This window comes from Phocoena sinus, chromosome 3, assembly GCF_008692025.1.
Source record: "Phocoena sinus isolate mPhoSin1 chromosome 3, mPhoSin1.pri, whole genome shotgun sequence".
NCBI classification, from domain to species: Eukaryota; Metazoa; Chordata; class Mammalia; order Artiodactyla; family Phocoenidae; genus Phocoena; species Phocoena sinus.
Genome location: NC_045765.1, coordinates 133,101,312 through 133,126,486, shown reverse-complemented (window position 1 = coordinate 133,126,486; position 25,175 = coordinate 133,101,312). Strand labels below are relative to the sequence as shown.

Below are 25,175 nucleotides of genomic sequence, written 5' to 3'. Positions count from 1 at the left end.
CAGGAAAACTGCATGTTGGATGAGTCAACGTAACAGAATCAGTTTTTATGGATTCAATTGCTTCCAGGGCAAAAGCTACTTTCCAGGATTTTTGTGAGACAGAACAGTAGGCTTAAGATGTTCTAGCAGTAATGAAGTCGGTGGACTTCGCACTGGGGAACTGAAAAACCTTGAGAGTGTAGCCATCCCACTGTTTGAGGAAGTGATCTGGCAGCCACAGAAGTCTGAGGCAACATGATGAGGCCAGGAGACTAAAACTGCCTTTCAACATATGCCAAAGAGTTTAGCTATTAAATTTATAATTGCAGTGTTTCCCAGCCAAGAGCTGAAAATGAACTCTCTTACCCGTCTTCTCCCTTCCTAGAGATGTGAAGTCTTACGGGTGAACTCTTCCCATCACCAGCTCCTTTTATGTTCCAAGCAGGTAGCCATATGGAACTCAGCGGACTCCTTGTGTTGTCAATGGCCTGGAACTAAATATAAGGAATAGTATTTATATTTATAAGCTGTAGGCTTTGAAATTTCTCATCTTAATGTGGATATTATATATAGTAAGCTTCTAATGCCAAACAAAATACCACCATGGATGGCTGATAGACATCTCCAACTGAAAACACCTCCTCCTGACCTTCTGAGTTTCCCTTGCCTCAAAATCTTGCTCTACTGACTGTATCCCCCTTATCTGATGATGGCCACTCGGTTGCTTTTAGTTCTAGCTGAAAACCTTGGGGTCATCCTTTGGGGTTTTTTTTTTATTATTATTCAGACACTAACCTCTCAAGAAATCCTGCTGGCCCTACCTTCAAAATATATCTGAAATAAGGACACTTGTCACCACCTTCCCTTCTGCCAGCCCCGTAGGAGCCTGGCATCACCTCTTGCCTGTATCATCCCAGGTGCCTTCTAAGCACTTCACCTGTTCTGCCTTTACCCCCATGCAATCATTCTCAACAGAGAAACCTTCAGAATCCTTCTCAAATATGTCAGATCATACCACTACTGTGCTCAAAACACTCCAATGACTTTCTTTCTCGTAGTTCACTCAGAGGGAAAACTGAGTCCTTATGATTTCATACAAGGCTCTGCAAGATCCGGGCCCATTAGCAGCATGACCTCATCTCTTGCAATTTCTCCCTTGTGCATTCTGGTCCAGCCACAGGGCTTTTGCACTTGCTGTTCCCATAGCCAGGACTATTCCTGGTTCTTACGGTTTTACTCCTTTCCCTCCATCTACTCTTTACTTAAATGTCACCTCAGGGAGGCCTTCCCTGGCCCTCCTAATAAAGATTATAACACCCTCCACCTCACGCTCCTAGCTTTATCCTCCTCACTTTTCCCACATAGCACTGATCACTATCACCATATGTTTTACTTACTTATTACACTTATTGTCTGTCTTTTCCCACTTTTCCTCCCTCTGTGAGGCCATAAATTTTTGACTGACTTACTCTCTAATATCTCCCCAGTGCCTAGAATTGAGTCTGGCACACAGTTGGCCTAGCCACCAGGTACAGCGTCACAGATTGTATACTGCACAAGGCCAGGGCACACCATGCACGTGGGAATGGTACCTGCTAGAGCTGTGCAACGTGTCAGCCCCCTAAGATCTTAAAAAACATTTATTGAATCAAATAAAACATGCTTTGCCCTAGTCAATATTTTTAAGTGCACCTCTGTCCATAATCTCTGGAAAAGTCTCTAGTATCGAAGGAACGCTTGGAGAGTTTAGGAAATCACAGACCAAAGGAAGATATTTATAACAGCCACCGTAAATACTGTTTACTAACTAAACAAAGTATTTTGAATTCCACTGGAGGTGGGCAGATTGGCTATGTTTTGGAACTCTATATAATCACTATTTTCCCACAAGATAATTGAACAGTAAGTGTTATTTTAAGTAGTCTTGGAAGAATTCCCAGTTTCACTGTAGGAAAAGAGGAGTTTATATCTTGGGATTTTGTTTTGTTTTGAGAATCAACACACACAACTGTTCACGCAGCTCCTTGTCTGGTTGTGATTAAATTAAATCCATAACTTCAAAGAGGCTTTGCCACATTTCAGCAGGGTTTACCTACCAACGTATCCTATTCCACACCTTTGTAACATTCTCTCCTGGCATGTTTCTTCCTGCTACAGCTGATTACATAAAATTTTATAGATAAATATATCTGCCTCCCTCATCTTTCTGTCTGATTAATTTGAGAATGTCACAGTTCCCTCGGAGTAACCATGGGTGATGTCATAGCCTTTCCTTGTGAGGGTGAGTTGTCAGGAACAAGGATTTCACTAGGTGCAAGGGAGGAGGAGAAGCTACTGGAAACACTGCCAATAAAGGAGGTGAGCAATGGTTTTACAAACATTCTCTGTAGTCACTAGTATGACCTGTGACTTCCTAATGTGGTTCACAGTATTTAAAGAATGAATCATGCATGATGAGGATATCCTTGCTGTTCTTCAGCAGTCACCAAAATGGTCTGGTTACCACTGTCCTCCATTGTTTGGGGTTAAGAGTTCAATATGGCGTAACGCTGCCAGAGATTGATGTGTTCTGTGTGAGAATCTCAGCTCCTTTCATAACTTCCTTGTTAAGGGGCACACAGCTGCACAGATGCTTGCCTTCTCTTCTTCCTGTCTGATGAATGGGGTGTGTGTGGGGGGGTAACTTTCACGGTCATGGTGGAGATGTCATCATCTCCCAGAGCCTCGAGGTTGTCAAATCATGAATTCTGGGAGGGGATAGGAGAGGGTGGGGGGACAGTGTCCAGGGAATGTCGATGGGAAACAGCAAGTGGCCTTTTGAGCTTTCTCACTGAGAAAACAGGTAGCTAGTGGTGCAGCTTTACTGCTGGAGGCTCTGAGGAACAAAACGGTTAAATTTTAGGTCAGAAACACTAAACTTTTGTTTCTCAGTGTGTTTCTCTGGAATATGCTGAGGGTGGGTGGGAAAGGTGCACAGTAGAAGCCACGCAAATGGCCACATTTGGGACCATCTGAACATACGCTGCTCTTCCCTGTCTGTAAACAGTACGCCCCCCCCCCCCCCCCCCCCCCCCCCCCCCCCCCCCCCCCCCGTCTCAGTAGGTGTGGCCTGACCCTCAGGGTCCTGTTCCTACTCCTTGATGATTCTGGAGCCCAACCCATCTGTTCAGACAGTTTTCCCAACCTGGGCCCTTTGCCAGGCCTTCTTGCCACCAATCAGAAAGAGAATAAATAGCCTAAGGGTCAAGAGCTTGGGCGTCAGAATCAGTTATGCTTGGCTCTCACGACCTAGGTGAATATGAGTAAGTTGCTTATCTCTCTGTGTCTCAGCGATTCTATATGGAAAATGGAGATAACATAATCTCAGACTCGTTTTGCACAGGAAGTTAATAATGTTCAGAGAGACTCTCAGTACCAGCTGTTGTAAGATTTGCTGTAATTAATATCAATTCCCAGCACGTAAAGGGGCAAAGCCACACTTCCTATTATAGTTTCTTGCTATCAGGTGCCATGTTGTTCCCTACAGACTCCTCAGTCAGCTTTTGTTTAAAAAATAAAGACACAAGTTAGACGCATCATGGATATGTGGAGACTGAATCAGGAACAGCAGACAGAACAGTGACCATATAATGCTTTCCTCTCAACTTGGTGGAGTTTTTTCACCTCTTCTTGTTTGTCTGTTTTTTCTTCAATTTGGACAGAAAGAAATGTTCCTCAATAAAAACAGAACTAAAAATTTTCTACTCAACTTTTCCTCAAGTAAGAGAATTCTCTTAGGTAATAATGTAGAATCAACACAACATTGTAAATCAACTATACTCCAATAAAAATTTTAAAAAAATAATGTAGAATCATCCACTTGTGTTTTCATTCATTTGTTCAACACCTAGTCACTCAGTGCTATAGTCTCAATTCCTAGTCCCCATGAACTTTTCCTCTCTAGGGAGAATTTAGTCAGGAGTCAAGGACTTCCAGGGTAACGTGATGAAAACTGGGACAGGGAAGGCTCAGAGGCTATGAAAGTCTTCAGGAAATCCACCTTGCTCAAATGTGGAAGAACCAGGTGACTTCCTGGAAGAAGTGGTTGTCTAATGGGAGACATAACTAATGAGCAGAATTTCCCAGGCAGGGAACAGCATGTGTGAAGGTTTAGAAGCAAGAAGAACTCAACTCCTCCACCAGATCAGAGTCTAATGCCTAAAATACAGAATTTCAGGAATGTACCAGGAGAAAACAGGGCTGGAAAAGTAAGCAAGGGACAGATTATCTCTTTCTTTCTTTATTAAAGAAATTTTTATTGATGTATAGTTAATTTATAATGTTAGTTTCAGGTGTACAGCTAAGTGATTAAATATATGTGTGTGTGTGTGTGTGTGTGTGTGTGTGTGTGTGTGTATGTATATTCTTTTTCAGTCTCTTTCTTTCTTAAATTTTAAGATGTATCCTGCACACAAAGATCAGAGGTAATACTGTGTATTTCCACTATGGAATGAAGACCAGAGATTTGTACAAATGGAGAAAAATCGAGCTGCTGGAAGATAGTTTTTACAATACAGAGTCTTCATAAGTTTCCTAACTTCCTCCGAGTTGTCATGAATTTGAAGAACATCAGATATGTTCAAACATGCACTTCAAATCCTGCTCTATGATCCTCTCCCTCCATTAAAGTGAATATTGGGACTTACTAATAGCCATTATTTCAATCCTATTTCTATTTGTATTTCAGGTATACAGATTGTGGTTCACAATTTTTAAAGGTTATGTTCCATTTATAGTTATTATAAAATATTGACTATATTCCCTGTGCTGTACTATATATCCTTAATAGCTTATTTATTTATACATAGTAATTTGTGCCTCTTATTAATCCTCTACCCCTATATTGCCCCTCCTCCCTTCCCTCTCTGCACTGGTAACCACTAGTTTGTTCTCTGTATCTGTGAGTCTGTTTCCTTTTTGTTGTATTCACAAGTGTGTTTTACTTTGTAGAGTCCACATAGAAGTGATATCATACAGCATTTGTCTTTCTCTGTCTGACTTATTTCACTAAGCATAATACCCTCCAAGTTCATTCATGTTGTTGCAAATGGCAAAATTTCTTTCATTTTTTATGGCTAAATAGTATTATAGTGTGTGTGTGTGTGTGTGTGTGTGTATACCACATCTTCTTTATCCATTCATCTGTTGATGGACACTTAGGTTGCTTTCATATCTTGGAAATTGTAAAAAATGCTGATTTGAACATTGGGGTGCACATATCTTTTCAAATTAGTGGGGTATTTTGTTCTTGTTTTTGTTTTTTCCCCAGATAAGTACCCAGAAGTAGAATTGCTGGGTCATATGGTAGTTCTATTTTTAATTTTTTGAGAAACCTCCATACTGTTTTCCATAGTGGCTGCACCAATTTACATTCCCACCAAGAGTGTACGAGGGCTGTCTTTTCTCCACATCCTCACCAACATTTGTTATTTGTGGTGTTTTTGATGATAGCTATTCTGACAGGTGTGAAGTGCTATTTCATTGTGGTTTTAATTTGCATTTCTCTGATGATTGATGATGTTAAGGATCTTTCCATGTGCCTATTGGCCATCTGTATGTTTTTGGAAAAGCGTTTATTCAGGTCTTCTGCCCTTTTTTTTTTTTTAAACGTCTTTTTTGGAGTATAATTGCTTTACAATGGTGTGTTAGGTGCTGCTGTATAACAAAGTGAATCAGCTATACATATACATATATCCCCATATCCCCTCCCTCTTGCGTCTACCTCCCACCTTCACTATCCCACCCCTCTAGGTAGTCACAAAGCACCGAGCTGATCTCCCTGTGCTATGTGGCTGCTTCCCACTAGCTATCTGTTTTACGTTTGGTAGTGTATATATGTCCACGCCACTCTCTCACTTCATCCCAGCTTACCCTTCCCCCTCCCCGTGTCCTCAAGTCCATTCTCTATGTCTGCGTCTTTATTCCTGTCCTGCCCCTAGGTTCTTCAGAACCATTATTTATTTATTTATTTATTTTTAGATTCCATACATATGTGTTAGCTTATGGTAGTTGTTTTTCTCTTTCTGACTTACTTCACTCTGTATGACAGACTCTAGGTCCATCCACCTCACTACAAATAACTCAATTTCGTTTCTTTTTATAGCTGAATAATATTCCATTGTATATATGTGCCACACCTTCTTTATCCATTCATCTGTCAGTGGAAACTTAGATTGTTTCCATGACCTGGCTATTGTAAATGGTGCTGCAGTGAACAATGTGGTACATGACTCTTTTAGAATTATGGTTTTCTCAGGATATATGCCCAGTAGTGGGATTGCTGGGTCGTATGGTAGTTCTATTTGTAGTTTTTTAAGGAACCTCCATACTGTTCTCCATAGTGGCTGTATCAATTTACATTCCCACCAACAGCGTAGGAGGGTTCCCTTTTCTTCACACCCTCTCCAGCATTTATCGTTTGTAGATTTTTTTTTGATGATGGCCATTCTGACCACTGTGAGGTGATACCTCATTGTAGTTTTGATTTACATTTCTCTAATGATTAGTGATGTTGAGCATCATTTCATGTGTTTGTTGACAATCTGTATATCTTCTTTGGAGAAATGTCTATTTAGCTCTTCTGCCCATTTTTGGATTGGGTTGTTTGTTCTTTGATGTTGAACTGCATGAGCTGCTTGTATATTTTGGAGATTAATCCTTTGTCAGTTGCTTCATTTGCAAATATTTTCTACCATTCTGAGGGTTGTCTTTTCATCTCCTTTATGGTTTCCTTTGCTGTGCAAAAGCTTTTAAATTTCATTAGATCCCATTTGTATATTTTTGTTTTTATTTCCATTTCTCCAGGAGGTGGGTCAAAAAAGATCTTGCTGTGATTTAAGTCATACAGTGTTCTGCCTATATTTTCCTCTAAGAGTTTTATAGTGTCTTACATTTAGGTCTCTAATCCATTTTGAGTTTATTTTTGTGTATGGTGTTAGGGAGTGTTCTAATTTCATTCTTTTACATGTAGCTATCCTGTTTTCCCAGCACCACTTATTGAAGAAGCTTTCTTTTCTCCATTGTATATCCTTGCCTCCTTTGTCAAAGATAAGGTGACCATATGTGGGTGGGTTTATCTCTGGGCTTTCTATCCTGTTCCATTGATCTATATTTCTCTTTTTGTGCCAGTACCATACTGTCTTGATTACTGTAGCTTTGTAGTATAGTCTGAAGTCTGGGAGCCTGATTCCTCGAGCTCCATTTTTCTTTCTCAAGATTGCTTTGGCTATTTGGGATCTTTTGTGTTCCCATGCAAATTGTGTAATTTTTTGTTCTGTTCTGTGAAAAATGCCATTGGTAATTTGATAGGGATTGTACTGAATCCTATAGTATAGTCATTTTCACAATGTTGATTCTTCCAGTCCAAGAACCTGGTATATCTCTCCATCTGTCTGTATCGTCTTTAGTTTCTTTCATCAGTGTCTTACAGTTTTCTGCATACAGGTCTACCTAGATAGGTTTATTCCTAGGTATTTTATTCTTTTTGTTGCAGTGGTAAATGGGAGTGTTCCCTTAATTTCTCTTTCAGATTTTTCATCATTAGTGTGTAGAAATGCAAGAGATTTCTGTGCATTAATTTTGTATCCTTATCAAATTCATTGATAGCTCTAGTAGTTTTCTGGTAACATCTTTAGGATTCTCTGTGAATAGTATCATGTCATCTGCTAAGAGTGACAGTTTTACTTCTTCTTTTCCGATTTGGATTCCTTTAATTTCTTTTTCTTCCCTGATTACCGTGGCTAGGACTTCCAAACTGTGTTGAATAATAGTGGTGAGAGTGGGCAACCTTGTCTTGTTCCTGATCTTAGAGGAAATGGTTTCAGTTTTTCACCATTGAGAATGATGTTGGCTGTGGCTTTGTCATATGTGGCCTTTATTATGTTGAGGTAAGTTCCCCCTATGCCTACTTTCTGGTGGGTTTTTATCATAAATGGGTGTTTAATTTTGTCAAAAGCTTTTTCTGCATCTATTGAGATGATCATATGCTTTTTCTCCTTCAATTTTGTTAATATGGTTTATCACATTGATTGATTTGCATATATTGAAGAATCCTTGCATTCCTGGGATAAACCCCACTTGATCATGGTGTATGATCCTTTTAGTGTGCTGTTGGATTCTGTTTGCTAGCATTTTGTTGAGGATTTTTGCACCTATGTTCATCAGTGCTATGGGCCTGTAGTTGTCGTTCTTTTGTGACATCTTTGTCTGGTTTTCGTATCAGGGTAATGGTGACCTCATTGAATGAGTTTGAGAGTGTTCCTCGCTCTGCTCTATTTTGGAAGAGTTTGAGAAGGATAGGTATTAGCTCTTCTCTAAATGTTTGATAAAATTGGCCTGTGAAGCTATCTGGTCCTGGGCTTTTGTTTGTTGGAAGATTTTTAATCATAGTTTCAATTTCAGTGCTTGTGATTGGTCTGTTTATATTTTCTATTTCTTCCTGCTTCAGTCTCAGAAGATTGTGCTTTTCTAAGAATTTGTCCATTTCTTCCAGGTTATCCGTTTTATTGGCATATAGTAGCTTGTAGTAATCTCTCATGATCCTTTGTATTCCTGCAGTGTCAGTTGTTACTTCTCCTTATTCATTTCTAATTCTGTTGATTTGAGTCTTTTCCCTTTTTGTCTTGATGAGCCTGGCTAATGGTTTATCAGTCTTCTTTATCTTCTCAGAGAACCAACTTTTAGTTTTATTGACCTTTGCTATCGTTTCCTTCATTTCATTTTCATTTATTTCTGATCTGATCTTTGTGACTTCTTTCCTTGGGCTAACTTTGAGGTTTTTTTGGTTCTTCTTTCTCTAATTGCTTTAGGTGTAAGTTTAGGTTATTTATTTGAGATTTTTCTTGTTTTTTGAGGTAGGATTGTATTGCTATATACTTCCCTCTTAGAACTGCTTTTGCTGCACCCCATAGGTGTTGGTTGTTGTGTTTTCATTGTCATTTGTTTCTAGATATATTTTGATTTCCTCAGTGACCTCTTGGTTATTTAGTAGTGTATGGTTTAGCCTCCATGTGTTTGTATTTTTTACAGTTCTTTTCCTGTAATTGATATCTTGGCTCATAGCGTTGTGGTCAGAAAAGATACTTGATACGATTTCAATTTTCTTAAATTTACCAAGGCTTGATTTGTGACCCAATATATGATCTGTCCTGGAGAATGTTCCTTGAGCACTTGAGAAAAATATGTATTCTGTTTTTTTTTTTGGATGGAATGTCCTATAAATATCAGTTAAGTCCATCTTTTTTAATGTATCATTTAAGCCTTGTGTTTCCTTATTTATTTTCATTTTGGATGATCTGTCCATGGGTGAAAGTGGGGTGTTAAAGTCCCCTACTATGAATGTGTTACTGTTGATTTCCCCTTTTATGGCTGTTAGCATTTGCCTTATGTATTGAGGTGCTCCTATGTTGGGTGCATAAACATTTACAATTGTTATATCTTCTTCTTGGATTGATCCCTTGATCATTATTTAGTGTCCTTGTCTCTTGTAATAGTCTTTGTTTTAAAGTCTATTTTGTCTGATATGAGAATTGCTACTCCAGCTTTCTTTTGATTTCCATTTGCATGGAATATCTTTTTCCATCCCCCCACTTTAAGTCTCTATGTGTCCCTACGTCTGAGGTGGGTCTCTTGTACACAGCATATATATGGGTCTTGTTTTTTGTATCCATTCAGCCAGTCTGTGTCTTTTGGTTGAAGCATTTAATCTGTTTGCCTTAAGGTAATTAACCATATGTATGTTCCTATTACCGTTTTCTTAATTGTTTTTGGTTTGTTGTTGTAGGTCTTTTCCTTCTCTTGTGTTTCTTGCCTAGAGAAGTTCCTTTAGCATTTGTTGTAAAGCTGCTTTGGTGGTGCTGAATTCTCTTAGCTTTTGCTTGTTTGTAAAAGTTTTAATTTCTCCATGAAATCTGAACGAGATCCTTGCTGGGTAGAGTAATCTTGGTTGTACGTTTTTCCCTTTCATCACTTTAAATATGTCCTACCACTCCCTTCTGGCTTGTAGAGTTTCTCCTGAAAGATCAGCTGTTAACATTATGGGGATTCCCTTGTATGCTATTTGTTGGTTTTCCCTTGCTGCTTTTAATATTTTCTCTTTGTATTTAATTTTTGATAGTTTGATTACTATGTGTCTTGGCATGTTTCTCCTTGGATTTATCCTGTATGGGACTCTGTACTTCCTGGACTTGATTGACTATTTCCTTTCCCATATTAGGGAAGTTTTCAACTATAATCTCTTCACAATATTTTCTCAGTCCTTTTCTTTTTCACTTCATCTTCTGGGACCCCTATAACTGGAATGTTGGTGCATTTAATGTTGTCCCAGTGGTCTCCGAGACTGCCCTAAATTCTTTTCATTCTTTTTCTTTATTCTGCTCTGCAGTAGTTATTTCCACTATTTTATCATCCAGGTCACTTATCCATTCTTCTGCCTCAGTTATTCTGCTATTGATTCCTTCTAGAGAATTTTTAATTTCATTTATTGTGTTGTTCATCATTGTTTGTTTGCTCTTTAGATCTTCTAGGTCCCTGTTAAAATGTTTCTTGTATTTTCTCCATTCTATTTCCAAGATTTTGCATCATCTTTACTATCATTACTCTGAATTCTTTTTCAGGTAGACTGCATATTTTTTCTTCATTTGTTTGGTGGGTTTTTACCTTGCTCCTTCATCTGCTGTGTATTTCTCTGTCTTCTTAATTTGCTTAACTTACTGTGTTTGGGGTTTCCTTTTAACAGGCTACAAGTTCATAGTTCCCATTGTTTTTGGTGTCTGCCCCCAGTGGGTAAGTTTGGTTAAGTGGGCTGTGTAGGCTTCCTGGTAGAGGGGACTGGTGCTTGTGTTCTGATGGGTGAGTCTGGATCTTGTCTTTCTGGTGGGCAGGACCACGTCCAGTGGTGTGTTTTGGGGTGTCTGTGACCTTATTATGATTTTAGGCAGCCTCTCTGCTAATGGGTGGTGTTGTGTTCCTGTCTTGATAGTTGTTTGGCATGGGATATCCAGCACTGGAGCTTACTGATTGTTGAGTGGAGCTGGGTCTTAGCATTGAGGTGGAGATCTCTGGGAGAATTCTCACCAATTGACATTATGAGGGGCCAGGAAGTCTCTGGTGGATCCTGAACTTGGCTCTCCCCCCTCAGAGGCTCAGGCCTGACACCTGGGTGGAACACTAAGACCCTGTCAGCCACACGGCTCAGAAGAAAAGGGAGAAAAGAAATAAAAAAGAAAGAAAGAAAAAATAAAAATAAAGTTATTAAAATAAAAAAGTTATTTAAATAAATTAAAAAGAAAAAAGAGCAACCAATCCCACAAACAAATCCACCAATGATAACAAGCACTAAAAACTATACTAAAAAGAAATGGACAGAAAGAACCCTAGGACAGATGGTAAAAGCAAACCTATACAGACAAAATCACACAAGGAAGTGTACACATACACAATAACAAAAAGAAAAAGAAAAAAATATATACATATACATACAAAAAAGAAGAGAGCAAACAAATCAATAAACAAATCTACCAATGATAATAAGCTGTAAATACTAAACTAAGATAAACATAAAAGTAGATACAAATTAGACACAGAAAGCAAACTCCAAGTCTACAGTTGCTCCCAAAGTCCACCGCCTCAGTTTTGGGATGATTCGTTGTCTATTCAGGTATTCCACAGATGCAGGGTACATAAAGTTGATTGTGGAGATTTAATCCGCTGCCCCTGATGCTGCATGGAGAGATTTCCCTTTCTCTTCTTTGTTCGCACAGCTCCTGGGGTTCAGTTTTGGATTTCCCCCTGCCTCTGCAGGTAGGTCGCCCTTTGGCATCTGTTCTTCACCCAGACAGGAGGGTGTTAAAGGAGCAATGATTCCGGGGCTCTGGCTCACTCAGGCCAGGGGAAGGGAGGGGTATGGTAGTTATAACTGGAATGCAGGGTGAGCCTGCGGTGGCAGAGGCTGGCGAGACATTGCAACAGCCTGAGGAACGCTGTGTGTTCTGCCAGGGAAGTTGTCCGTGGATCACGGAACGCTGGCAATGGCGGGCTGCATAGGCTCCCAGGACGGGAGGAGTGGATAGTGACCCGTGCTTGCACATAGGCTTCTTGGTGGCTGCAGCAGCAGCGTTAGTATTTCATGCCCGTCTCTGGTGTCCACGCTGATAGCCGTGGCTCATGCCTGTCTCTGGGGTTCATTTAGGCGGTGCTCTGAATCCCCTCTCCTCGCACACCCTGAAACAATGGTCTCTTGCCTCTTAGGCAAATCCAGACTTTTCCCCAGACTCCCTCCTGGCTGGCTGTGGTGCACTAGCACCCTTCAGACTGTGTTCATGCAGCCACCCCCAGTCCCGTCCCTGGGATCTGACCTCTGAAGCCCGAGCCTCAGCTCCCAGCCCCCACCCGACCCAGCCGTTGAGCAGACAAGTCTTTCAGGTTGGTGAGTGCCGGTCGGCACTGATCCTCTGTGCGGGAATCTGTCCACTTTGCCCTCTGCACCCCTGTTGCTGCGCTCTCCTCCATGACTCCGAAGCTTCCCCCCCTGCCCACCCTCCATCCCCACCAGTGAAGGGGCTTCCTAGTGTGTGGAAACTTTTCCTCCTTCACGGCTCCCTCCCACTGGTGCAAGTCCCGTCCCTATCCTTTTGTCTCTGTTTTTTCTTTTGCCCTACCCAGGTATGTGGGAAGTTTCTTGCCTTTTGGGAAGTCTGAGGTCTTCTGCAAGCATTCAGTAGGTGTTCTGTAGGAGTTGTTCCACGTGTAGGTATATTTTTGATGTAGTTATGGAAGGAAGGTGATCTCCACGTCTTTCTCCTCCACCATCTTGACGTTCCTCCCTCCCCTTTTTTTTTATTGTTTTTTTTTCTTTGATGTTGAGTTGTATGAGCTGTTTATATATTTTGTATATTAACCCCTTATCAGTCTTATCATTTGTAAATATTTTCTCCCATTCAGTAGGTTGTCTTTTTGTTTTGTTGATGATTTCTATAAGCAGTATTTTAACAGGTAAATTAGGTAAAGTATCTGCTCAGAAGAAGACAAAAACTTTCAACTCTAACCTTAATCAAAGTTTGCTGTTTTAAAGTATTCTAGGAACTTCCCGGGTGGTCCAGTGGTAAAGAATCTGCCTTCCAATGCAGGGGACGCACGTTCAGTCCCTGGTTGGGGAACTAAGATCCCACATGCAGCCAGGCAACTAAGCACTTGTGCCACAACTACTGAGCTTGTGTACCTCAACAAGAGAGCCTGCGTGCTGCAAACCACAGAGCCCATGCACCCTGGAGCCTGCACACCACAACTAGAGAGAGAAAACCCACACGGCACAACTAGAGAGAAGCCTGTGCACCGCAATGAAGAGCCCACGCGCTGTAACGAAAGATCCTGAATGCCTCAGCAAAGATCTTGTGTGCCAGAACTAAGAACTGACACAGCCAAAAAACTAAAGAAAATAAATAAAACGAATATTCAAAAAAAGTATTCTAGAATGCTGTGTAAAATATTATTTTGAAAATAATTGTATAAGATGAATAAGGGGAGAAGACTATTACTGAATCATTAACTCTCTTTCAAAATAATTTGTATTTTCCTCTTTCCATGATTGTTCATAGTGTTCCCTCTGTTAAGAATGCTGACTACCAGCCTCATCCTTTGATGTCCATTTTTTTTTTTTTTTTTTTTTTTTTTTGCGGTACGCGGGCCTCTCGCTGTTGTGGCCTCTCCCGTTGCGGAGCACAGGCTCCAGACGCGCAGGCTCAGGGGCCATGGCTCACGGGCCCAGCCGCTCCGCGGCATGTGGGATCTTCCCGGACCGGGGCACGAACCCGTGCCCCCTGCATCGGCAGGCGGGCTCTCAACCACTGCACCACCAGGGAAGCCCTGATGTCCATTTTTGCTTCCTTAGACCATTTTACTTTTTTTCAGGAAGGGGAACTTATTCATATCTTTCTACTCATTTGTATGATTATTATTTTGTTTTGTTTTGTTTTGTTTTGCGGTACATGGGCTTCTCACTGCTGTGGCCTCTCCTGTTGCGGAGCACAGGCTCCGGACGCGCAGGCTCAGCGGCCATGGCTCACGGGCCCAGCCGCTCTGCGGCATGTGGGATCTTCCCGGACCGGGGCACGAACCCGTGTGCCCTGCGTCGGCAGGTGGACTCTCAACCACTGCGCCACCAGGGAAGCCCTGTATGATTATTATTTTACTTGTTATGTATTTTAAACAGTTTTACTAAGTTAGTAGAAATGTACCTTAGACTTTTTTTATCCACTGTAGCACTTAATTGGGCACATGTTGTTTAATCAGTAATGTTAAAATATTTAGACAGAAGCCTCATGAAAGAATTTTTTTTTTTTTTTTTTTTGGCGGTGTGCGGGCCTCTCACTGCTGTGGCCTCTCCCGTTGTGGAGCACAGGCTCCGGACGCGCAGGCTCAGCGGCCGTGGCTCACGGGCCCAGCCGCTCCGCGACATGTGGGATCCTCCCGGACCGGGGCGCGAACCCGTGTTCCCTGCATCGGCAGGCGGACTCAACCACTGCACCACCAGGGAAGCCCGACATGAAAGAATTTAAGTTTCATAGATCAATAATCTAATCCTTCCCAACTTTGACAAGGAAAAAATGTTCAGTCAAATATGCTTCCTTAGTCACTGGATGCTGCTGAGTAACATACAGGAGTTTCTAAAGATCAGGCTGTTACATGGACTCTTTCTGTCCATTCTTCTGTGGCCAGAAATGTCGAGTGAGTGGTTCTACAGAGAAATGCATAGTCTCTTACTGGAAAAACTCTGTCGGAAGTGAACTAACCAAAGGGAAGATGTTAGCACCCGTCTCTGACCTCAGTGTTCTGTATTCCGGCTATAAACATGATACACGTAAGGAGAGCCCCACAGTACACTTGCTCTTTATTTTTGCTGAGGATTCCCTTTTATAGACAGTAAGCATAAAGCCATTTAGATAGCTCATCTGCTGCCTAAATAACATATAAAAGTGCTTAGGGCATAGAAAGCACTGGACAAATGTTAGTTTTCACTTCAGCTTTTAGTATCGTTTCATTCTTTAGAGCTATGCTGACCAAAGAGCCACTGGCCGCCCATGGGTACTGAACACTCGAAATATTACTTGTCTACACTGATATGTGCTCAAAATATACACACTGAATTTCAAACACTTAGTGTGGAAAAAAGGATATCAAATAGCTAATTAATAACTTTAATATTGATTGCATGCTAGTGTGGATATATTGAGTTAAATAAAATATATTATTTAAGTTAATTTCACCTGTTGCTTTTTTGTTTTATTAATGTGGCCACTAGAAAACTTAAAATTACATATGTGCCCACATTTATGGCTTGCATTATATTTCTGTTGGACAGAACTGCTTTAGAGAGCCCTCCCAGGTGTGTGGCAAGACAGCTGTACTGTAGATGTTCATCAAGGATCTTGATCAGCTAAGCGGAAAAGAAGGAGGGCAAATTATAGCTGAGCAAATAGAAACTGTTCACTTATTAAAAATTTAAATTTGTTTTTTTTTTTTTACTGTTTTGTGGTCAGCTTTATCTTTAAGAAACTATAGCTAACACTTTATGTCTAATGGAAAATAAAATCCCTATTTCTAGGTTACTGGTTGGTTCACCATGGAGTGGCTTTCCTGAGAACCGAATGGGAGATGTGTATAAATGTCCTGTTGATCTATCCACCACTGCATGTGAAAAACTGAATTTGCAAAGTAAGTTATAATTAGCAATGTGATTATTTTACACATAACAAAATCTCATTTGTTACATACCCAGCTGAAAAATAACAACAAAACCAATCATAGTTTTGTGTTTAAGGAATATAGACAACTTTTGTTGCCTTTATGTCTGTAGTCATATGGGGCCCAGCTGTATTCAAATTTCCAACACAGTTTGATGACCTGATTAAGAAAGATGGATGCATGGGAAACGTGCTGCCTCCTGGGCCATCTATCCCCAGACTGTGGACCGGTTTCCACCGACATGTAGGATTATTTTGCTGGTTACTTATAGAAATCTGAGACTATCCATACTTCTCTCCCTCCTCAAAACAAACCATTAAGTATAGAAACATCAGTACTAGGGCTGATTTTGGGCGTGCCGAGGAACACTATTTCTGGTCATGTCTAAATGATTTCATTCTACTAAAAAAAATTCACAGTTTGGAATTCTTTGTAATTGTTTGCAATTGGTGTTTTAATTATCCACAAGAGTAGACCTCTCTTTCCAGAAGTTAAGTAGTGAAGGAGAATTGGGAAAATAGTTTGATAAGGTAGCAGGATTAAGAGACAATTTTTCTAATAAAAAAAGAGATGATCCTATTTGTAGCAAGGGTGGAAGGAGGCAATAAAAAGGGAGTGACTACTGGTCAAGAATAAAGTTAACTGGATGGAATTAATGTCTCTGGTACCTGGGAAAATGAGTCTGAGGAAGAATGCTCTCTTCTCTGAAACACAAAGGAAAGAGAGAAGTCAGAATTCTAGAAGGACCTTTAGGTAAAGATGAGAGAAGTTGAGATTATCCTTCAAGTGTGATTATCTTCTTTGCAGTAGAGTGATGGGATCTGGGCTGAGTTTGGAGGCTTGAGAAGAAGGGTGAAGTTTTAAAACAGGTATCCTGGGAAATGGGGAATAAACTATATAATAAAACTTTGAATACTCACCCCTTATATATATATATTTATTATTTTAGAAATTTTATGCATATGTATATATACATATGAGCAGATTACTTAGCATAATTTATGTGTATACACATATACATAAACAGCGTAGTTTTATGTATATGTATACCTATATGTGTATATATATATGTATACACCTTGGCAGAGATTAGAGGATATGAGAAAATAATGATATTATTGAGAAGAATTTCAGTGTTCAGTAGCTCAAGAATGGATACAGCAGATGATGCCCTATTTGAGTGGGAGAGAGAAGGTTGGAGAGATTTATCTATTATTCTACATGCTAGTGTCATGATTTCCTTTTAAAGTTCATTCACTATTGCTTTGAGCCAGATTCTACCATACGGCATTCTTTGATAACACTTTAAGGATATTTTTTTCCAATCCAGAATAAAGCTTTAGCTGGAGCCACCATGACCTTTGCAGACTCCACCCCCTAGGATCACATTCTGCAGATGTGATCACATATTTAAATGAGCTGCCAGATCACTGAAGGCATCTCATTTCCATACACTTCATTATATAACACGAGCACTAAATTCAATGCTACATGTAAACCTGAGTGTACATTGAAAAAAAATGGCTTTAAATAAATGATGGTTTAACCACTCTTAAAAATCTTCTCCCATTTGAAAGCTTCCACGAGTATTTCCAACGTTACCGAGATGAAAACCAACATGAGCCTTGGCTTGACACTGACAAGGAACGTGGGAACGGGAGGATTTCTTGTGAGTGTTTACTTTTCAAATCCTCATTCCTCTCAAGAAAGTATGAAGTCAGTGTCTTCTCACCATCCCTTCTAGCAAGCCAGATCTTGAGATTTAAATGTTTGAGCTTGATTTTGGATAAGACATGCTAGATAGAGAGCCAACATGAAAGAACAATATATTGATATGTAGACGTCTTAAGATATTTAGTAAAACCATTGCCACAGAATGTTTTGGAAAAAGGGATCAGAAGGAACATCGATTCTTTACCCTTGGAAAATGTGCTTTGTATTTGTTGATAACAGCAGAATTCTAGCTCTCATTTCTCCTTCCTGTAGGAACATTCAGGATAGGTACTGCAAATTCAGAAAGTAGGTTTCAAAGCTATAAAGTACTGTTATTTTTAATCGTTTCTGATAATCATTGACCAATCTGATATTATTTAAGGCATGGCTTGATCTCATCTTATTTCATGTTAATGGGTACTCTCATTTAGTTTCTAGAAAGCTGTGAAAAGACCACCACAAATCAGTAAAAGAGATTGCCTTATTTAACAAGAGGTCTGGGGACAATTAATTGGTGAATAACTTGCATATCCAAATATACTTCTGAGTGAATTAAAAAGTTAATATAAAAAACTAGAAGAAAATGGAAGTTTTCTGAAAGAGAGAATAATTCCTGAGCTTGGGACTAACAAAAAAATAACATAGAAAACTGTTGAAAAGATGCAACTGTAAAAAAGTGAAAACCATCACACACCAAAAAAAAAAAAAAAAAGTGTTTAAAGGCAAACAAAAACCCAGTCTCATTTGACATTTCTGCCAGTCCATGTAGGTGTAACCTAGTTGTATAGCCCTGTTAAAATAGTCTTAGAAAGTTTACTTTAACTTTACATTGGTTATGACATGCTACATTGATATGCTAACTTAAAAGCCTGGGTGTATAACCAGGTTGCTCTAAAAATGTAATCAATTTTGAACAATATCATTCTATTTTTACTGAGACATATTAGAGAGACCTTGGTACCACTAACTGAATTAAGTGTTGCTTATAATATGTGTTAGATCAATGCATAAATGAATATTGCAATAAATCTTCCTGGTTTATGATCTTCTGAAGTCTTTATCATAAGGTTGCTTTTGTCTTTTTTTTTTAAAGTTGAATAAGTTAAGAAAGAAAAACATTAAGATACAGGGATTATAGAATGTGCTTCAAAGTTTTTAGTCTAACTTCAGATTTTTAATGTGTAACTATAGATTTTTATATGCAAAATAAAACATTTTGTAAATCTTATTTATAAAATAAAATTGCAAGAGAATTTGAGAGATTAACAGTCAGTGTAGCAAGTAGAAGGAAGGAGGGAGGGAGGGAAAGAGAAAAAAAAAAAAAAAGCCAAAGTCTTCTTTCCATACCTAAAAGGTCAAAATCTTAAGATACTCTGTGGAAAAGACTGACAATCATCACATTTTTTTTTTTTTTTTTTGAACCTTCTTAAGTTCCGGGCTTAAAGCAGGAATGTTGTTCTGGCATTAACAATTGGCATATTCTAATTTCACCTCCTTAATGCTGTTTTCCATTGCTTTTAAAACAAAAAAATCTTTTTTAATACTTCATGAGTTAGTATTTTTAAGGGTGATTAAGATAAACCAACTTGGGGGTGGGGATATAGGAATCAGTAGTTGGTATCTTATTCGGTATACTAACCCAAGGCATCAGTAGTGATTTCTCCCTAACTAATTGGCAAAATGAACCAGTTTTATAAGGGAAAAACTATGCCTTGTTCATTGAGCATGAAATATGACCACAGCTGCTTCTCCTTTGAGCTACCAACAATTAAAGTGGGTCAAATAAGTTCCCTTTCATTCTTCCAGTCACTCTTTGCAAGTCCACACTTTTCAGTTAAGTTTTAATAATTGGTCCACAGCTTTACATAAGGTTAAACTGTATAGATTTGTTTTTAAGATCATCACTAGACTTCTCTTCCCCATTTATTCTCCTTTCACATCTAACGATTTGAATATTATTTAATCTAATGTTTCCCACGTGATTTAATCATGATTTAATCAGGAGTTCTTGGCATTCAAGGGCTGCTGAAAGGGAGAGCTTTGGGGTCAGGTCAGTGGAGATATTAATAGTTGCAGTATGATGTGCACAAGAAGACAAACGCCAGCTTTGATAACTGAAGGTTCTAGGGGCCAGAAGTATGGGGTTCTGAAGTCCTCAAAGAAATACTTTGATAACTACAGAGTTAAAAACGGGCAGTTCATGAACCTCCTTTGTGTTTGTTTAGCATGTAGGGTGTTTCAGGTTTTTGTTAACTATAAATTTTCACACAAAATTCTCTCTTTGACTCTCCGTGAGAATTTGGGAGGTCTGGCCACACGGGGCCTGTTGCACACCAGCCCACGGGCAGGAGCCACAATGGTCTGCCCTGCACAGAAAGCGTGGGCTCTTCATTCACCATGGTGTCTACACCTGGCTGGAGCTCTCTTCCAGGCTGCCTGCCTGGCCCATGGGGACATGAGGACTTAGGGTTTCTGCTGAAGAGTATAAATGGAAGGGACAGGAGGAGACCTATGTTCAAGGAATAACAATGATAATGATGCTGGCCAACAATTATATATCCCTGGCTGTTTACCCAGCACTGTTCTAAGTGTTTATAGCTATAGACTCATTTCATCTTCACAGCTGCCTTAAGTTAGGAGGAGGTCTGATCATCCTCATTTTACAGATGAAGCAGCTGAGACCCAGGTACCTGAGAGACAAAAAATGAACTTTGCACGCATTTTTCTCCTGGGTGTTCTCTGGAAGGACAGCACCCCCTTTTGTCGAGCTTGGTGGGTGACCTGATGGGCTCCTCCCTACACTGACAGTCCCAGTGCCCCGGTCCCCAAGACACCTGACACCAGGCACAGCTCATCTGCCACCCTCTCCCTCCCTTCTGTGGGCTCCAGTGCACTTTCTCTCAAAGGCACTGTTAGTTTCAAGAGTTGACGATTCGTAGAGTCTTAGAATAGAAATAGTCCTGAGTGTCACAAATGGCGAGGTGGAAGGTTAACATTTTCCATGTGTTTTGTCATTGTTTTCATTTCTTTTAAGACCTGTGGTCCCCTGTGGGCACAGCAGTGCGGAAGTCAGTTTTACACAACCGGGTTATGCTCTGATGTCAGTCCCAATTTTCAGCTCCTGACCAGCTTTTCACCTGCAGTTCAGAGTAAGTTATGAATGTGCAGAGGGTCTGAGCAATGCCTTACGTTAAAGGAGGGGAAAAATTGTATCAGCAAGTGCCATCCTTTTTTACTTTGTCTCATTTGTATGTGGATGTGATTTTGCCTTACCTATGGATATATGTTTCTTTCGTCGTTTCCCGTGTAGCCTGCCCTTCCCTCATAGATGTTGTGGTTGTATGTGATGAATCAAACAGTATTTACCCCTGGGATGCAGTAAAGAACTTTTTGGAAAAATTTGTGCAAGGCCTGGATATAGGCCCCACAAAGACACAGGTATGGACATCCATTATATATACACTAACCCACGGCTTTCGTTCTGAGAAAATATTATTAGAGATGAGGTCTTTATCTTTGCATTTGTCAAATCCCCATATTAAAGGCTTTTAATGGTAATCTTGAAAGTTAACTGAAATTTGTGCTACACTGAGTTATTCTATCTATGACTTCTCCTAATGCTAGTCTTTAAGCTTGGATTTCTATTCCTGATTCAGGCATCAGTTATGTGTACAGCATCTTAATTCTCTTTAGATGCTTATTTTTTCCTCCACTAACTCATGAACTAATCAATACATTTAGAAATCCAATATGTATTTTTTTACACACGCTTGGACTAATGATGACTTTCTTTTACTTTTTACTGGTGAAAAAATTATCTTTGAATTTTTATAAGTAAGTTCATAGACAGCATAATTCTATCATTTATTATTTTATAGTCTTTTGTCATATTCTAGTCTAGCCTTCCATTTTTCACACAGGACAAGTCTTTTCAGTACTTTTGAATAACTGTTTATGTTTTAAAGAGTCTTTAATTTGGTTCTCTGTCTTCCTGAGTAGGCAAGCAAAACTTCAGGAGCAGAAACGTCACGCTTTTATAACGCTGAATAGCGTTTTTTAGTTTCAGGGTTTTTTCTTTCTTTCTTTCTTGTTGGATCTGCTATTTCGTGGGCCATCCTGGTTGTAGCAGGACACTGATCCAATATCAACAGGCATCAATTCACAGAGTTACTAGTTCCTGGGTTGCATCTGGTGCTCCAGGGGCCAACAATTGTTGGAACACTTTTCTGAAAAGCTTTCCAGTTATCTATATTGAAATTTGCTTTTCTGCTTCCCTATACAGTATTATAAAATATTGTTATATATTTTCCCCATTGACATTGCTTTTCAATACCAAGAGGACATTAGTATCTGTCAAAACTTTGGAGGTTTCACTGTGGGCTTTCACCAGAAAATAAAATAAAATTTCTGTTAAATAAGACTAGGTTAGTACTGGTTTCCGGAGAGCATCACTGTTAAGGCCCTCATAAGAGAAGTTTTCATCTGTATCTGCTTATTTTCTCTGTTTCTGAATGGGTTTCCCCCATAACGTGACTTATTGTATTTAATAGTCTCTTGTGTGGAATTCCTGGCCTTCCTCTTCTGTCTTCCAATCCCGATGCATCTTCTTCGTCTCTAGAGGTGGTTTTACTCAGTATCTTCTCTTCCGTTCTAAATGTGACCTTTCTTTAAGCCCTACTATACCACATTTCTTTAAATCTTCTCTTCCACCTTTATCTTTTGCACATAGAAATTATGGGGCTGTGTCAGGGGGGTCACCATTCTCTTCCTATCACCTTAGCTTTTGAGATCCTTAGAGTTATTTTGATCGTTTCCTCTCTCTCAAATCTTACATCCATCCTAAGAGGAGGGTTCAGTAATATATTTTTTGTCAGTTTTCCAGTGCCTAGTTAACTGCCTTCCTACGAGAAGTAGCTGATTGAACTCAGAAATCCAGGCCTTGCCCTTCCCATCTTCCTTATACATTGACCTCTATTTCAGAGAACCTTTTACCACTGATCCCTCATCACCATTCCTATTCTGGAAGCCCCAGATCCTAGGCATAGAGGGTGATCTCAGTGCTGAGAACAAGGACGTTAACAGAAGTGTCTGACCTCCTTGATCTGAAGGATTAGGGTATGTGCCCAAACATCTTGGTCAGAAGTCGTTCTGCCTCTCGGCCCTCTCAAATAAGACTCTCTCCAATGGCATTTTCCCTGAAGACCAGAAACTTCCTGCCCTAAATGCACATATAGCAGCTTTCTTTCTAACGTCTGTGATTAGAGGAAATCCAGCACAACAAAAACATTCATGTTGACCGCATTGATTAGCACATCACTTTTTCTTGTATTCAACTATAATTCTTTGTTTATTATATAATTATCCTCACTTGATGAGATGTTCTGTTCCATTCATGACTGCTTATAATTGTTTACATGTTTATATCCATTGGTAACTAGAAAATCTATTTATATCATTTGAATCTTCCTGTTAAGAACTTAATATTCATCCATGTGGCAGTGCTTAAAAATCTACAACTATTACTCTTGAGAATCAAATGGTACACAAATGGCACATTATCTTGCTTGTTAGTAAGTAATGCTGCCCTGCACTGATGGCCTCTGACCAGGAAGTTATTCCACTGGAAGAAAAATAACTATTCTTAAGAAAAAAGTTGGAAATGATTCCCTTAAGCTATCAGCCCATGTCTAAATGCACTTTCGATTTTTATTATATTGGTTAAATAGGAATGATTTATAACTTAATGACAAACCTGTAATAAACTTCTTTTCTCTTGAAGGTGGGGTTAATTCAATATGCCAATTATCCAAGAGTGGTGTTTAACCTGAACACTTTTAAAACCAAAGATGAAATGATTAAAGCAACATCCCAGACATCCCAGTATGGTGGAGACCTCACAAATACATTCAAAGCAATTCAGTATGCAAGGTAAGTTATGTTGCTAATAGGCTAATATTTTGATAAAATATAAGTGCTCATAAGTAATAAAAAGGAAAGATGAAGAAAAGTAAATATGTGATACCTACACTTAAATCAGAACTAGTAGAGAAGAAAAGTCTGAACATTCTGTTACTTGAATACTTTGAGAAGGCAGTAGGGGATGACATTTTTAAATCTTTGATTTCTAGAACTTTTATAAGATATTACATAATTTTTTAAGATTTTACATGAAGTAAGTACAGTGAAATTAAAAGACCTTAGTTTAAGTTGGCAATGGAGCAATCTGCATTTATTTGTTAATATTTATCAAGGCCACAGACAACTTGAGCTACTGGAGCACTTCATGCAAATTTAGAAGGGCCATAGATTCCTAAGTGTTAATGACCTAGAAGTCTGAATTGAATTGAAGGGCTCATTCTTTATAACAGGCTGGGGCAGTGTGAATTTCACAGCTATGTAACAGTCTCCTAATTCTTTGCTCAGTGTCTCTTATTTTCTCAGCACTGCTGACCTTCATCTTCACTCTGCTTTAATCAGATACCTTTACAAAAAATGCTAAATATTCTCCTAGTGTTAAAACAGAAATGAGGACTGTAGGTTCACCTTCCCTTAAACCTACTTCCTGCCATTTTTCATCGAGTTGTGAGTTCCTTCCTTCCACTGCCATAACTCCTTGAAAGAAGTGTCTATGCTCCCTTCTCCACATCCTTGAAACCTATGGCTCTGCCATCAGGTAAACATGGTCCTGCCTTAAGCCTCATCCTCTTTAGCTTCCCTGAACATTTGACAATAATGAGCGCGCACTGCTGTTTCTACTCCAGTTGCCATGACAGCACACACTTCTAGAAAACCTGCCAACTTTTTGTCAACAAGTTTGCATCTTCACTGGCTCCTTTTCCTAATTTTTCTTCACCAAACAGAGCCCGCTCTTTCATAGCCCTGTTCTCTTAGGCATTGTATCCATTGTATACACATGAGCCATCAGCCCTGCCTGGGTTACCCCATTGCTTTGTCATTAGCCCTGACCTCTCTCCTACAATGCACACAGGCATCCAGCTGATGCTGAAAATCCTTATTTGGAGTGTTGGCTCACTAATCAAATTCAGTACATTCTAAACTGGCCTTACTCTTTTCCCTGCCCCTCCTCATGACTCTGCCATTTTGATTCATGTGTCCACCTTTTCCCCTAGTCATTCAGACTAAAAACTTGATGGTTTACTTTATTCTTTCTGCTCCTCCTTAGGTCACATATCTGGTCAGTGACCACATCCTGTCCTTTCTTTTTCTGAATTTCCTATTTTATCTGTCCCTTCTTTTTTTAGTATATTCTGTGTTCTAGTTGCTGCTTCTATCAACTGCCCACTCTCCCTATATATCTCAAAAGTAGATTCCCTACAAGAGAAGATATGATTGGTTTGGTTAACCATTTTTGTCCCTATTAAGATGTCCTTTGGAGCCAAGCCATCTCAGAGGCCGCTGGCCAATTGCCATTATGTGAAGTACCCGTCCTGTTCCAGTAAAGTAGACTTACGGGAAGACTAAGATGACATAGAAAAATGGCCTCGCAGGAGTTAGAAACGGCAAAGGACCTGTATTTTTTGCAGGGAATGTGGGTGTTGCATTTTTCCCTGGTAAAAGCCCTGGGGCCTGGCAAGCTTCCTTCTCGAGGAGAATGGCCACTTTCTGTTAAAATGGGACTCATGGCTTTCATGATCTTTTCAAAACTTTTTCTCCCCAGGATCCCTGTCTCACCACAATTTCCCGAG

The 25,175-nt window shown here is 39.6% G+C and overlaps 1 protein-coding gene across 1 annotated transcript in view; it reads left to right on the top strand.

Annotated features, from left to right (window-relative positions):
- ITGA2 (integrin subunit alpha 2) overlaps positions 1-25,175 on the top strand; it is a 107,017-nt gene that overhangs the window by 34,503 nt on the left and 47,339 nt on the right. Inside the window, exons 3-7 of the mRNA XM_032626117.1 lie at positions 15,617-15,726; positions 17,334-17,425; positions 20,504-20,618; positions 20,780-20,907; positions 23,249-23,397. Of these exons, the coding sequence (XP_032482008.1) occupies positions 15,617-15,726; positions 17,334-17,425; positions 20,504-20,618; positions 20,780-20,907; positions 23,249-23,397 (594 nt within the window). The remainder of the gene's footprint in view (positions 1-15,616; positions 15,727-17,333; positions 17,426-20,503; positions 20,619-20,779; positions 20,908-23,248; positions 23,398-25,175) is intronic.